The sequence below is a fragment of the Coturnix japonica genome, chromosome 13 (genome assembly GCF_054131305.1).
Source record: "Coturnix japonica strain WE chromosome 13, WE-NBRP24, whole genome shotgun sequence".
NCBI lineage: Eukaryota > Metazoa > Chordata > Aves > Galliformes > Phasianidae > Coturnix > Coturnix japonica.
Window position 1 is genome coordinate 16,120,282 of NC_140675.1, and position 14,017 is coordinate 16,134,298.

The following is a 14,017-nucleotide window of genomic DNA, read 5'->3' on the forward strand; positions in this document are numbered from 1 at the left end:
ACAGGAAGCGCGGAGCGGGCGCGCGCCAGTCCCGGCGTGTCGCATCGAATCGGTCCGGCCGGGTCCCGCCGCCTTGACGCCGCGTTCCGCCCCGAGCTGGACGTGCGGGCCCTGCTGGGGCGCCGCTGCCATGGAGAGGGGAGACGGCGGCTGCTGGAGGGGGTGACTCCGAGCCCCGTCCCCCGATGAGACTGTGGCTGTGCTGGCTGGGCTGCTACACCGTGCTGCTGTGGGAGCTGAGGAGGAGGATGTGGGCTGGTCCCGCCAGGTACCTGCGGAGCCCTTTATCCAGGTCCCTCTACGCGAATATGATGGGCAGCCACGGCCCGACCGCGCCGAGCGCCGGGGAGACCCACCAGGTACGGACAGCGGCCCCCGCTCGCCCTGCCCTGCCCTGCCCTGCCCTGCCCGCCCCCTCCTCGCGTCCGCCGGGCCTGGGGGCAGCGGGGCAGCGCCGCGGGAGGTGGGGGCCGGGAGTCCCGAGGTAGTGGGGCGGGGGGGGCGGCCCTGTGCCGGCTGAGGGGACCCGGGGCCGGGCAGCGCCCGCCTGGGCGAGACAAAGAGCGGCGGCGAAACGCGTCCTCACGGCGAGAAAGTTGACGTGTGCGCCCCGGGTGAGAGGAGGGAGGGGAAGGACGGCTGAGGGGAGCCGGGCCGGCGAACCGGGGCTGGAGCCGGGCTGGGGGAGCCGCGCTGTGTGAGCCGGGCTGGGTTATGCGCTGTGTGAGCCGCCGGGCTGCTCGTCCCGCTGGGAAACGCCGCCTGAGCGAAGTGTTTGCGCCGCGGTGGATGCGCTGGGTGCACGGTGGGTTCGCGGTGTCACGGCGCCGTGTCGGTGCCGGTGCGTCCGGAAGAACACACGTGAGGCTGCCAACAGCTCGCTACAAAGCGCGCTGAGGCCTTGGAGGGGCGGCGGGAGCCGAAGTGGAGCCGAGTTTGCGGGGCGATAGAACTGCAGGGAAAGGGCAGCGCTGTGTCTGGGCAGCACGGGCACGGCCAGGGGCACTGCGGGGACGTCGGAGCCGTTCGGCGGCTCTGGGGTAGTCAGGTTGTCAGTCTGGGCTGTCAGGTGCCATCAGCTCTGAGGGACAGTTCGCTGAAATGCCGCTGAAGATCTGTCAGGAGTTCAGACGGGAGGTGACTCGTGCAGAGCTGAAGGAAGGTGCTGCTTTATCTAAGGAAGATACGATACAAGTACTTGAGGATTGCTGTACAAAGGAAGAGCACGTACATCGTCGTTCTTCGGGCTTGGCTGTTACTGGAGGGTTTTTGTGCTCTGAGTGGGCAGCGACACCCAGAGCCCTGCTGCCAAGTGAGCCTGGTACTGGGCAGGAGCTCAGCCTGCGTTCGGGTCGTTCAGTGGATGGTAGGATGACAGAAACCGAGGTTACAAAAAGAACCTTCCCTTCTTCTGGACAAAGGAAACTTGCAAGTGTTTCCTGTTAAAAACCGTACTAGAAAGACGAGTAGATCAAGAATACGTGCTGTGAAGGCAGCGGTGTCATTCACAGGTCGGTTGTCAGCAGCTCCCACTTACTGGGTTTGGATTTCAATGCACCTTAAAACTCCTCTTCAGATTTCTTTGATGGGCTGTATATAGTTTTTCTACAGTTGTGCTCTACCAGATTGATGCGCTTTCTGTTACGAAACTAGTGGCATGAAAAGGGCTGGTCAGGAATTGGACATGGAGGAATACAAAAGCAAGTTCTGTTTTGAGGGATTATTGCAGAATTAAGCTGTTTTTCACCACTTATTTGAATTTTGGGTGGATTTTTGTCATTTTTTTTCCCCTACAGTTTAGTATCACTTCTAATACTCACTAGCATTATTATAGGGTATATGAGCTCAGTTACTGCATGTGGGTGTTCATACCTCTTAGGAATCAAAGTGTGTGTTTCCCACAGCTTTGGTACTGGGATGTATTTCCTTTTCCATTGAACATGGCAATGTGAGGAGCCGCTCTGTGCCTCACAGCAACTGCTGGAGCTGACACACATCGCAGCCTGCTCCTCTGCTCTATGGGCCTGTCCACTCCTGCCATCAGCAGATGGATGGGCAAAGTGTGCTGGCTGCTCTGCTTTGAGTGCTTGCTCACTGTCTGCTAAGGATCCTTCTGGGCATCACTGGTCTGTGCAGGTTCATTCAGGTACCACTGTGCTGCAGTGAGAAGGGACCCGAACTGGCAGTTATTGGTCCTGAGGGCTCTGCAATACAGTGCGGTGTTTCATTAAATGTGGGTTTGAGAGGAGAAGATCTCGTGTGCTTGGAAGTATTGCTGAGGGTTTGGTTCTGCCAGCAGCTTAGCCACAGTACATGGAGTGTTCAGACTTCAGCTGGAGGATGTTTGCTCCTCTGCTGGAGGCTCTCTCTCTAACTGGAGAAAATATTGCATATGCGCTTCCTGTATCTTTTCAGGGACACACAGTGACAAGTTGAGAGCAGAGTCAGAAAGCAGCATAGTCCCCCTTCATGCTGTTCCACCCCTGTGCTGCTGTCCCGTAGCATTGTGATAGCTTTCTGGAACAGTTGTTGGACAAAATTCTTTAAAGTACAAAGTAGTGATTAAGATAAAATTGTAAGTGTTATTTATAGTGAGTTGTCTGTCCGCACTTGATTACAGCTCGTATCTGAGTTAATTAATCCTGAAGCCTGTTTAAAAGCCTTGAGGGAAAGCTCAATTTTTGTATTTACAGAAACTGATAATAGCTCTCTGTGTTCAATTTCTTTTTAACAGTTCTATTTTTATATTGCTGAACTTTTTAACGATCCTTTGTCTCTTTCTGCAGTGGTATGTCTGCAACACAGAACAGTTGTCTGAATCCCTTCAGCCTGTTTTTGTCCAGAGTTACCTTGACCAAGGAACGCAGATCTTCTTAAACAACAGCATTGAAAAATCAGGCTGGCTGTTTATCCAGCTCTATCACTCTTTTGTGTCCTCAATTTTTAGCCTTTTTATGTCTAGAACATCTATCAATGGGTAAGTGAAAAGTCAATCTTAGGTAAACTACATACGTTTTGGATGTAGGTTTTATAGGTGTTGAGCCCTGCTTCTTGACATATCAGCTTTTCTTAAGGTTCTGTGCTTTCCCCTTTGGCAAACTAACTTCTGCAAGGCCCTACTGTGCTCTTCCCCTAAACCCAATTAATTAAACAACACCAGTTCCAGTATAAGCAAGGCAGAGGGAATGTTAGCAATTAGTCAGGAGAGAGGCATAGGGCTCTAATTGTATTTTGTAATCATTACTTAATTTCCTCCTGATTATCCTCTCAAATAAGAGAGTATTTTCTTTGTGCTAGATGATGTACTCCTCTCTGTTTGTTTTTTTTTCTTCTTCCTTGCCCTTTATCTGCTGCCATTTCTGTAGTGTTTCCCATTGTGATTGTGCTCATTGGAGATGGCTGTGTCCAGTTAGATCTGCATTTTATCTGAGCCTTATGGGCATAGCTGATGCAAAATGAGGCAGATTTCTGAACGATGCAGAAGTTACTGAGTGAAGTCTTGTAACACTTAAGTGGAATGGGATTCTGTCCTTCCTCTTATCCATTAAAACTTAATTTCATCATGGTTTGTGTATTAGCTATAGCTGAACAGGTAGCTTCTGGTGTGGCACATTTGACTGATGAAACGTCAGTGAGGTGGGAATAGAGGATTTCATAAACCATCGCTCTCCTGGTCACATCACGTTGGTCTCTCCTGTGGTTGGCTGTAGAAGAAGCTGCTGTTCGTGGCTGCTTTCGCGTGTCACCCCAAAAAGTCAGAGTTTCTACTCACTTCTCTTTTGCTCTGACATCTGTAACAACTTCACACTTTTGACTCTATCAAGAATGCATTTTGTTGCATTTCCCCATTTCTCCACCATCCCCACATCTGTCCATATTTCCGTACAGTCTGATTTGAGGACAGTAGCTACTAAGGTTTGGAAAATAATCTTTCTCTATTTTCTAACCAGGTGTCTCTGAGCTTCCCTGTGGTGTTTTTAGTGCTTGTAGGCTTACATAAAGGTTCCTTTGGTCTTCTCATATTCCTTTCTCTTTCTTTTTTCCTTTCTTTTTTTTCAAAGGCTCTCCAGTGCTTTGAGTACCTCCTCATAGTGCTGTTATGCTTAATAGCCAGGAGCCAGTTAGACAGTGTAGACTGACATGAGTGTGCTGCAAAGGGGCTCTGCATAAATTGGTTGTATTCTGTTTGTTTTTAAAATATATTTAATATCCTTCTGTAGTTTCTTCTACATACCTGTACAGCCTATCCTTACGTTGGTGGTGTTTGTTTTTAATAGTGTATCTAGAACTCTTATTTTTCAGATTTTTTATTCTTTCATCCTTTTTATCTGTTTACCTTTTTTCCTCTTGATCATAAGATTTCTGCTCATATTCTTTCTAAAATTTAACCTGCTATCCAACATGAGTTTAAACAGTACATATTTTTTACTACCTTTAGTCTGCCGTTGACCCATTCTTTCTTCCTCTGCTTGTTCTCCTAACTCTTTCATCTTCTGAATTCTGCAGTGGCAGCAGAAATCTGTCACTGTGTAGCCTTCAGTCAGTTCTGGGTGTGTGTGCCATTGATGTGATACATAAAGAATCCAAATGTCACCTCTACCCAATACCTTAATGACTTACCTATTTTCTGTTTGACAGCTCTTCGTGTTAAATGCAGGGTCTGCAGATAGCAGCAAAAGTCATTGTATCACACAATTAAGAAGTCTTTTCTTTTGCCTCTCCAGCAGTGCTATCCCCATGCTTTCTTTAAATCTTTTCCCTGCCGTCCCTCCTAGTTCCAAATCCTATTCCTTATTCTCTGTGTGTATTTCTGTCTGCAGCCATTCTGCTGTTTCCTTTGCTCTGTCTTCTTTCTCCTTTTTAGGTAGGTGGGAGAGATTCAGATCTGCAAACATGACAAATAGGGCTTAGTCTTTATCTCTCCCCTCCCTGCTTTTTTTGTGTGTGATCATTTTCTTGCTTTGCAGCCCAAAAGCTCCTTTCCTGATCAAATCCCTCCTGAAGTCTTAGCCACTAAAACTGCATGTAGCCATGTGTTTGTGTGGTCTCTGACAAGTAGAAGGCAAGTTGAAGTGGATTTGTAAATTTATCTGAGTAGTGACCTTATCTATATTGTGTGACTGATTGCTGCCAAAGCACATTTTAAATTACTTTGTTGTCCTTCCTGTTCAAGCTTGTTTGAAATTGAATGTTTCTCATCTTCACCTTTCAGGCTGCTGGGAAGGGGCTCAATGTTTGTGTTTTCCCCAGAACAATTTCGAAGACTGCTTAAAATAAATCCAGAATGGAAATCCCACAGACTGCTCGATTTAGGAGCTGGAGATGGAGAAGTTACTAAAGTCATGAGTCCTCACTTTGAAGAAATCTATGCCACTGAATTGTCTGAAACTATGATATGGCAGCTTCAGAAGAAAAAATACAGGTATTGTTCTGAATGCTCCCTACATTGTTTATACCAGATATTACAGCAAAACAATCTTTATAATGTTTTATAAATGTCCAGTATTTTCAGCTTATTTTTATGTTGTTTGATCTTTATGGAAAGGATTGAACTGTACAAAAACAATATAGCAAACACATCTGATGTTCCTTGTTAGCAGGGCTTTTGTTATGCAAATGTTCCCCATTACCAGTTAAGACAAAATTGGCAACAACTGTTTTGAAGTCTCTTTTTTCGTAGTTTGTGTAAATTTCTTTAAAGAAGGCAATTAGGGAGACAAAATTTGGATGCTGATGAATGAACAGTCCAAAATTGCAAGAGGAGCTGCTGGGGCTGCAGAGCAAACAAATTGAATCTTGGTTATAGACACAGATTATTCAGGTATCTCCACCTAATCACTCAGAAAGTTATGATTGTAGACTGCTTTGTAAAGAATCTTTTATTATACTTAGCTCTTGCTATTAAGATTAACAGTACTTTGAACAAAAACTTAATCACTTTCAGAACTTTGTGCTCTAATCACAACAGCTGGAAGTTCTTGTAGGCAGCAGATCTTGTCTTGTTGAATATTGCTTAGTGTCTGGGGTACTGTATCCCTAGACTTCAACACAAAGAATGAAGGAACTGTTGATTTCTTCTTCCCTGTCCATAAGAGGAAAATTAATAGCAACTGGGTTTGCACACTGGTAGGTCAGGGTGGTTTAAATGTTGCGAACTATTAATCACATTTCAGCTTTGTTGTTACTTTTGAGAAGTATGTTCAGTTTTAATTTAGGGCATCAGACTTTAATAATACCCTGGTGTTTATATGGCAGTATGAAGGTGTGGCTGAATATATAGCCATTCCTATTGTTGAGTAGTTTTCCATAGGACTAGAAGGACAGTGTCTGCCTTTCCTCACTGCCTGGTTGGCTGATCTTTCTGTGCTATCAGCACATCAATTGGAAATTTTTATCCTCAGTGATTCCCTCTGAACTTGGCTCTTTTTCTCTCCGTAGGGTGCTTGGTATAAATGAATGGCAGAACACAGGATTTCAGTATGATGTTATCAGCTGTTTGAATTTGCTGGATCGTTGTGATCAGCCACTGACTGTATTAAAAGATATTAGAAGTGTACTGGAGCCAACTAGAGGCAGAGTCATTCTAGCATTAGTTCTGCCATTTCACCCGTACGTGGAAAATGGTAAGTACATGGATCAGTAGCTATTTAGGCAACTAAAAACTTTTGTATGTGGCCCTATTCTGAATTAAATGTTTTTAAAATAATTGACATGTTCTTATTTGACTTAGTTATAACTAATTTGTAGTGTGCTTGTTGAGAAGTATGAAATGATAGGTAAATAGGACACATGAGGTAAGAGCCGTGTTCTTAATTCCCCAGCATACATTGTTGGCACCAACAAAAAGCTCAGATATTGAAGTCACATATCCTGTTCTGCAGGTTGCCACATTTGAGCTGTGTGGAGCAACATGGGAAAACTGTTTTTCTATATGCCATTATACACTGGGGAAGGAGGGGGATTGAGACAGGCAAAGGAAAAAAAAAAGTCTAAAAAGAACATAATTTGAAGAGCTGTTTAAAGTATAGTATTTGAGCATGTAGTTCTAAACTATAGTGTGTCTTAAATGAGTTTCACTTATGCATTTGTATGGTATTTTCAAGTATGTTTGGTTGCAGCTATGTTCCTACAGTGTAGGACTGTTTCACTTCTTCTGTTTAGAATCATAGAATCATAGAATTGCTCAGGTTGGGAAAGACCTTAAAGATCATCGAGTCCAACCACAACCTAACCATACTACCCTAACAACCCTCTGCTAAATCATATTCCTGAACAATTTAAAATTATCTTATATTCCAAATAACAGCATTGTCTCACTAGACATCCATGAGTACGTTAGAAGCAGAAACTGAGGAGTGATTTGTATGTTTGTGTTATTTGTGTGCCTTCAAAATGTCACTGTGTTTTGCAATCACTACTGTGCCTAGGACCTACTCTTCTACATGTTGGGTAACGATGCTAGACCACATGTAACTTCCTCACTCACCAGAAGGCTGGTGAATTAAGGAAGAAAAAAATACTTCAAGTCAGTTTATAATCCATCATTAATTGCCTGCAGCAAACTGGGAATAGAACAGGATGTTAAATTTGGAAACCCTGAAGAAGTAGAAACCTGTTCTGTGGTTGCTGATCTTAGAATGGATTTCAACTTTGAACAAGTAAGAACAGCTAAGACAGCCTGTAAACCGAAGTCAAACTTTGGTTTATTCTGGCAACGTGTAGTTGATTAGTCATAAGTCTCAGCCAGTGCAGTGATGATGTTTTGTGGCTGTCTGACCTGCAACGTGTGACAGATTAACTTTAGTGTGCCTTTAGCAACTGGAACAGACAGAAGTGATAAATATCTACTGAAACTTCAAAACACATAAGTAAATGAGTAAATGTCTGTTTACCATTGTTGTGAATATGGGCCTATATAAATTTTTCTGGACAATGCAAGTTACTAAATGCACAAGTTATTGGCATTCCACTGAAGCTTTCCCACTTATGATTTATTCAGCTATAGTCTAAAGAAACAGTGAAGTGCCATTCTGTGTTCATCACATATGAAAGATTTGAAATTTCACTGTTTGCATTCAGTTGTTCTACAAGATGAAGCCTTAAATGTCACACGTCCACACAGGCTTCATGATAAGAAGAAAAACTGTATGGAGCTTGGATTGCTCCTTGTATCAGCTAATTTAAAAGATTGAACTTGCTTAGGGAGATTTCTTAAGTGGGGAACAAATGGAGCAGGGGTGAGTCAGGTAAGGATCAGGTTTCAGAGTAGGAGATATGAAACATCTGGATTACTGCACTTGTTTGACAGCAGTTGCAGGAAGTGTCAGTGTGAAGCTTGTTCAGAGAACAAAGCGAGGTGGAGTGGGAGGTAACGTTTCTGTTTCTGGAATTACAGTGACACCTAGAGTCCAAAGTTGCTTAATCATAAATTAAGCTTTTCACAGAAGTTTTGTTTTCAACATGTAGAACAAGTAATGCACTTCCTGCTTATATATGAATTTGTTGAGTAAGCTGTATGAATCATTCGGTATCATAAAAAAACTTGCCCTTGTGTGACTAGTCTAACGTGGTAATTTTTCATCTGTGTATCCACTATAACTATCACACTAATATGACTGAAAACTAAATATCACTGCGTAATGAGTTTATTTTGTTGCAGTTGATTAACGTACATCTCACAAAAATGCACAGTTCACATAAAAGAAATGCATTGAAATTCATGTTAAAATACATAAAATTACACATAAATTGAAAGGGGAAGTTTTAATGAAGCATTAGCAGTTCTCTTCTAAAAGATGAAGTCTTCTCCCACTGTTCTTGTTCTTGTGGAATTGGCAGTGATGTGTAACAGACGTAACACTGGTTTTGATGATCTGTTCAGAAAACACTCCTGAAGAACTGCCCTGTTCAGTTTTCTTCTTGGTTTTTAAAGGAAAATAAGTCTGTGAAAAAGCTTAAATTCTTCATCAGCCCCTTTGGTTGCATCAAACATATTGAACAAACTGGAGATGCAGCACATCCTCATCTGTTCTGATAAACGGTGTCATCCTCCAAATGATCCTATGGAAAAATGTACAAGTGTTTATTTGCTGCTGCAGATATTTTTGGCTTTTTTAAAATGCAGAACTTCCTTTTTGAGGTAAATTCCACCCCTTTACTGTTCCAGCAAACTTCTTCCCTCCCCATTTATCAATCTACCTATCTGGCCGTATGTATATATACATATAAAATGTACAAAAGTTTATGTATGTGTTTATCTACATGAGAAGAACAGACACTTACGGGCTGGTGGCAGTGCTGAGCGTGCTGCTGCTTTTGAAGTTCTTGGGCTATTGCTCGAAAAATTTTTCGTCCGCTACTGATTTTCTGTAAATGATTTAAAACATGTTACGTTGGTGCTACAGCTGAGGTTGGAAGAAGCATCTTTTGCTACGTTTTTATAGTTGTAATTGTTTTCCCCGTGTGTGTCTTTGGGGAAGTTACTAAATAACGCTCCAGGAACTTATAATTTGGCAGCTCAAAGGGTTTAAATTAGATGAATACTACATCTCTTAACGTATGTACCTTCTTTAATAGATATTTAAATAGCAAGTAGGGCTTTTTATTACTCTCTAAAGTATAGATAAAGCAGACGGTGATGACGTACACAGTTCTCTGTTCTCTGCCCTTCATTCCCACTTCTATTTAGCAGCTTTTGTTTTAACTGGAAGGAGAGGGAAGAAAAAAATGATTAAAACAAGGGATGATTTAGCAACAAAACAGCAGAATAAACTAAATAGATTTGCTTATGTACCACTGAAAAAATGAAGGGTTTTCAAACATACGGGGCCTTTTTTGTTTTCCGGTATTAAATGATGTAAATATTTTTACTTCGAGTGCAACAGAACGTGCCCAAAGCACGGCCTGGTTGTCAAAATTAAGACAGCAGGTTTTCTCTTGGTTAATAAGGCATGATTGATTTGTTTCCTCCATGTAAAGTCCATATTTGCATGTCCTGCTGTTATATGCACCAGTTTTTCTAATGTCTGTGTTCATACAGTGGATGAACACGATTTCTTTATGCAAGTAAAGTCAGTTTACTAACCTTTCAGCTCACAAATATTTTGGCATTGAATTTAAATTATTTTACTTCTAATAGAAGCCAATCCAGAGAGTTAATGACTTGTGGTGGTAATTTCAAGCTCTACTTTTTGAGTGTGCATTAATGCAGTCTTCAACCTGCTGATTAATACACTCTATAATTTTAGCCTTATATTTAGAAAAAAGGAAATGTGATTGCTATTGCAGACAGATGCATGCAACATATGAGCTTCATTTAACCAACTGCGTTGCTAGAACTTAACTATAGATGTTATGGAACCTGGGAATTAATTCTCCTTATGGAGGTGCTCGGACTGCTTAAAGTTAAATAACAAAATCAGTTTGAGCCTACCTTGTGGCCTATGAGGATTGTGAATACTGTAATGCTGTATAGAAGCAGTAACGTTGAGATGATGATCATGGAGTTGAATTCTTCAGTGTCATGCCTCTCTGCTTAGTTAGAAGTGAGTGTTAGAGTAACAACTGAGTCATGTAATTTCCTTAAAACTCTGCATATCAGCCCCCCTTCCTCTGCAGAATTAAAAAACTTAATACACATCAGTGTAATTTTTTTAAAGTTCATCTCCAATCTCAGTTTCTTAGTGAGATTACCTACAAGGGGAATGGAGACTTGTTATTCCTGATTATAAACACTTCCTTAGGGGACAGATTGAGAATAAAACCCAGTATTCTGCTCTAATTTAAGGACATTGTAATCAAAGCATTTAGGCCTTCTTTTAGAAATAGAACTAGGCTGGAGAAGGAAGGATAGAGGGGGAAATAATAATCCTGCTAGTTTTCTTCTATTTTAGCCATGTAACATTGAGGTGTAATCAGTGAAGTCCCATCATCTTTTAACTAGATGGCAGACACTGCAGAGGTGTAGGACTGAAACTTTAGGCTCAAGCTGGCACTGTGAATCCCCAGTTCTGAAACCCTGTTCTCTGTTGGATGTAATTTCAGTAAATGGAAGTTTCTCTGCTTCTTGCTACATCCTTCCTAGTAGCCACCCAAGTTTTGGAGTAAGAGGACCGTGCCTCATTAGGAATGGAAAACGAACTGACCTCTTTTTGTCAGTACTGTTCCATCTCCTGTTTGCTTGGAATGGGGTGAGCCTGAATTTGCAAATGCTATCCCACAGAAATAAAGAGCACTGTCGTTTACGGTCAGGTTGTTGATTTGAAGGAAATGGTTATTTTCTGATGATGAATGTACTTGGAACTTCTGCCGATTCGTGCAGTCAGGAGTACACAGATCCTCGTGTCTGTCAGTAAAAAAGCGAAACCACAGGACTTGAGGCTGAGCTGGGAAGCATCCATGGGCTGAGAAAGCACACGGTAGGAGCGCAGTGTGAGCAGAGTGTTCAGCTTCCTGAAACCTGGGCTGTGTTACAGTGACATGGCAGCTACCTGTAGCACCTGTTGAGAAAGCACCATTTAAAACAAAAAGAGCTGCTTATGGTTCATGCAGAGAGTTGGGAGGAAATATAGAAAATCCTGTTTCAGAGTTAGAATTTTTAAGATGGGTAGATGGTGGGTGACATACACAGAGATACTCAGTGATGTGTTTCACCAAGGGCTTCTCTCTTTTCTCCCAGGTCTGGGAGTGCAGTGAGATGATGGAGGCAGCAGAAATGTCAGAAACTGAGACATTTAAAACGTAGCAATTTTGTAGCATTGAGAAGAATTCTTAATAATTCCTAGGCATTCTTCCACTTTGTTGCATATATTGATTCTGGGCTTCTAAGGATAACAATATTGCTTGTTAGTTCTGACATTTAAGAATATGTGTGGAGAAAACAGGAAGATTAATCGGGGAGAATTCTAATTAAGGAAATGAAATGTTAGGCTTAATATGACTGGTCTGGCAGATTTACTTTTGTTTTAAAGTTCAATAAACACTTGAAACATTATTTAAATACTTTTGGATTATCTCATTTTATTCACATTGCTTAATTATTTAACAAATGGAATTGAGCTTAGGCAGTGAAAATGAAAATAGTAGTTTGCTCATCACAGATTTTTGGAAGCATTTCAGACTTTTGGAAGAAAAAACATTTGTAAAGTGTCCTTTGTTTTGGAAGCTGCATGAAGACAGAAGAACTCAGCTCTAAGCAAAGCCTTTTACTATGGTTCCAGCTACATTGCCAATCATAACCACAACATTTTTAACCCTGTTTATTCTGTTACGTGAGGAAGTAGAAGAAGCTTATAAAAAAGAAGTCTTACCAACACTGTACAGAATCCAATCAAGTGCCAGCACTAGCGCTTTGTTCGATTTGTTGACAGGTGCCATTTCTTGTATCGTTCTGGAAAGTATTCTGCTCAAAGGAAGAGGAACTTAGGAAATATTTGGAGTTGCAGAACACTCTGAATCACGAGATTTAGAACTTCCTGTTTAGAAGGGGTTTTACTGCTGCGTTTAGCAAACATGTTAAATGTACAGCACATACCAGAAATGTTTCCTTGTTACCTTGAAAGTGAGAGATCTCTTCTTAACTTTGAACTGAGAGTTGTGCCTGTAGTACTTCAGATTTATTCATTTTATATAGCAAATAATGTATTTTCTAGTGTAATACATGTATTCAGTTTCTTTATTTTATGTGGCCATACATTATCTTCATTACATCAGCTTGTAAGTGTCCACTGCCATAACAGGTTCTGTTGCCATCCCTTATCTAACTAGTAATATATTCTACCACTGAAAACTTGTCAGCAAATCATGATTTTTCAGCTTGTTATCTCTATGTGTGTAAATATCTGATGGAAATTTTTTGGCCAAACTGTAGGCATAAAGAAAAAAATACAGTGCTGGATAAGATCGTTGTTAAAGTGTCTGCCTGTCCACGTCTGCTGAACAGCAGTCTCAGTGATGGAGGGTCCTTTTCAGCTTGTTTTGGAGCTGCTTGCTAAGAATGTAACATGAAATCACCTTAAAAAGGAGCTTCTTCTGAAAAAGCCTTGAATTGATCTATCAGCAGCTCTGCAAATGGCTTGTCAACCTTCTGTTTGAGTGTAGTGGTGTACAGTCTGTGTAGTGTAATTTCTGAAAGAAAATACAACACACAATTAAGTTTGCTTTATAATTGAAACAAAACTTGTTTTCTTTTCCCAGTAGGTGGCAAGTGGGAAAAGCCCTCAGAAGTTTTGGAAATCAAAGGACACACTTGGGAAGAACAGGTTAATAGCCTGCCAGAAGTATTCGGTAAAGCTGGTTTTGCCATAGAGGCTTTCACCAGACTGCCATACCTATGTGAAGGTGATATGTATAATGACTACTATGTACTAGATGATGCTGTCTTTGTCCTGAAGCCGGTGTAAGCGTACATGAAGTAAATCTCCAGAATCAAAGCCAAGAAGCAGCCTCTGAAAGAGGGATTTGATTTGCGGTTACGTGAAGGGAGGGAATTTGTGGGATTGCCATGCTAAATAAATACCTTGTAAGAATTTTAATGGCCAAAATACTAATGTATTTCTTTGTAGTGTGATTAGGAAGGTTTTGGTTTTAATTTTTAAATGGACTCTTTGGATGAGAATTTCTTTTTCTATCAGCTCCTAAACCAACAATGCATTCTGCTGTCCAGCAGTAACAGGGGATATTTTTTTAATTCTTACCTGCAACAGGGCTCAGATCCAAACAGAAGCAATAGTCCTAGTGAGGAATCTGATACAACGCAAATTGTTGTACAAGAAATCACTTGAAATCTTGCAATAGTTATCCACTTATTTCAAACCTTGCTGATTATAAACTGTTTAAACGGATATTCTTCCATGCTAAGTTGCTTTTTCTCTTACTGTCATTCTTCACGTTTTTATTCATGCTAATAAACTTTTTTGAGATGACTTTTTGCATTAACTTCTGTGTTCATTTTTGTAACCATGGTCATGCTTGTTCACAGCAGCAGCTCTTTGTGTTGAGAATTGCGCTCTCAGGGGCA

The 14,017-nt window shown here is 41.5% G+C and overlaps 2 protein-coding genes across 6 annotated transcripts; one reads left to right on the forward strand and one right to left on the reverse strand.

Annotated features, from left to right (window-relative positions):
• Nucleotides 1-70: 70 nt before the first annotated feature.
• On the forward strand, nt 71-13,922 carry METTL9 (methyltransferase 9, His-X-His N1(pi)-histidine). 5 transcript variants are annotated; one of them, XM_015877048.3, is made up of 5 exons: nt 71-359; nt 2,787-2,977; nt 5,213-5,422; nt 6,439-6,623; nt 13,195-13,922. In XM_015877048.3, exons 1-5 carry the CDS (start codon nt 186-188, stop codon nt 13,398-13,400), a joined length of 966 nt encoding a protein of 321 aa, XP_015732534.2. In that variant the 5' UTR covers nt 71-185; the 3' UTR covers nt 13,401-13,922. The 5 variants fall into 5 exon arrangements, with proteins under 5 accessions (XP_015732534.2, XP_085370313.1, XP_085370316.1 ...); XM_085514187.1 differs by having other exon boundaries at nt 13,198-13,922; XM_085514190.1 differs by lacking the exon at nt 71-359 and adding an exon at nt 479-614 and having other exon boundaries at nt 13,198-13,922.
• Nucleotides 8,630-12,449, reverse strand: IGSF6 (immunoglobulin superfamily member 6). The gene is made up of 6 exons (XM_015877053.3): nt 12,309-12,449; nt 11,145-11,498; nt 10,433-10,530; nt 9,647-9,703; nt 9,283-9,366; nt 8,630-9,060 (listed from the first exon to the last, which is right to left on the reverse strand). Exons 1-6 carry the CDS (start codon nt 12,373-12,375, stop codon nt 9,022-9,024), a joined length of 699 nt encoding a protein of 232 aa, XP_015732539.2. The 5' UTR covers nt 12,376-12,449; the 3' UTR covers nt 8,630-9,021.
• Nucleotides 13,923-14,017: the final 95 nt, after the last annotated feature.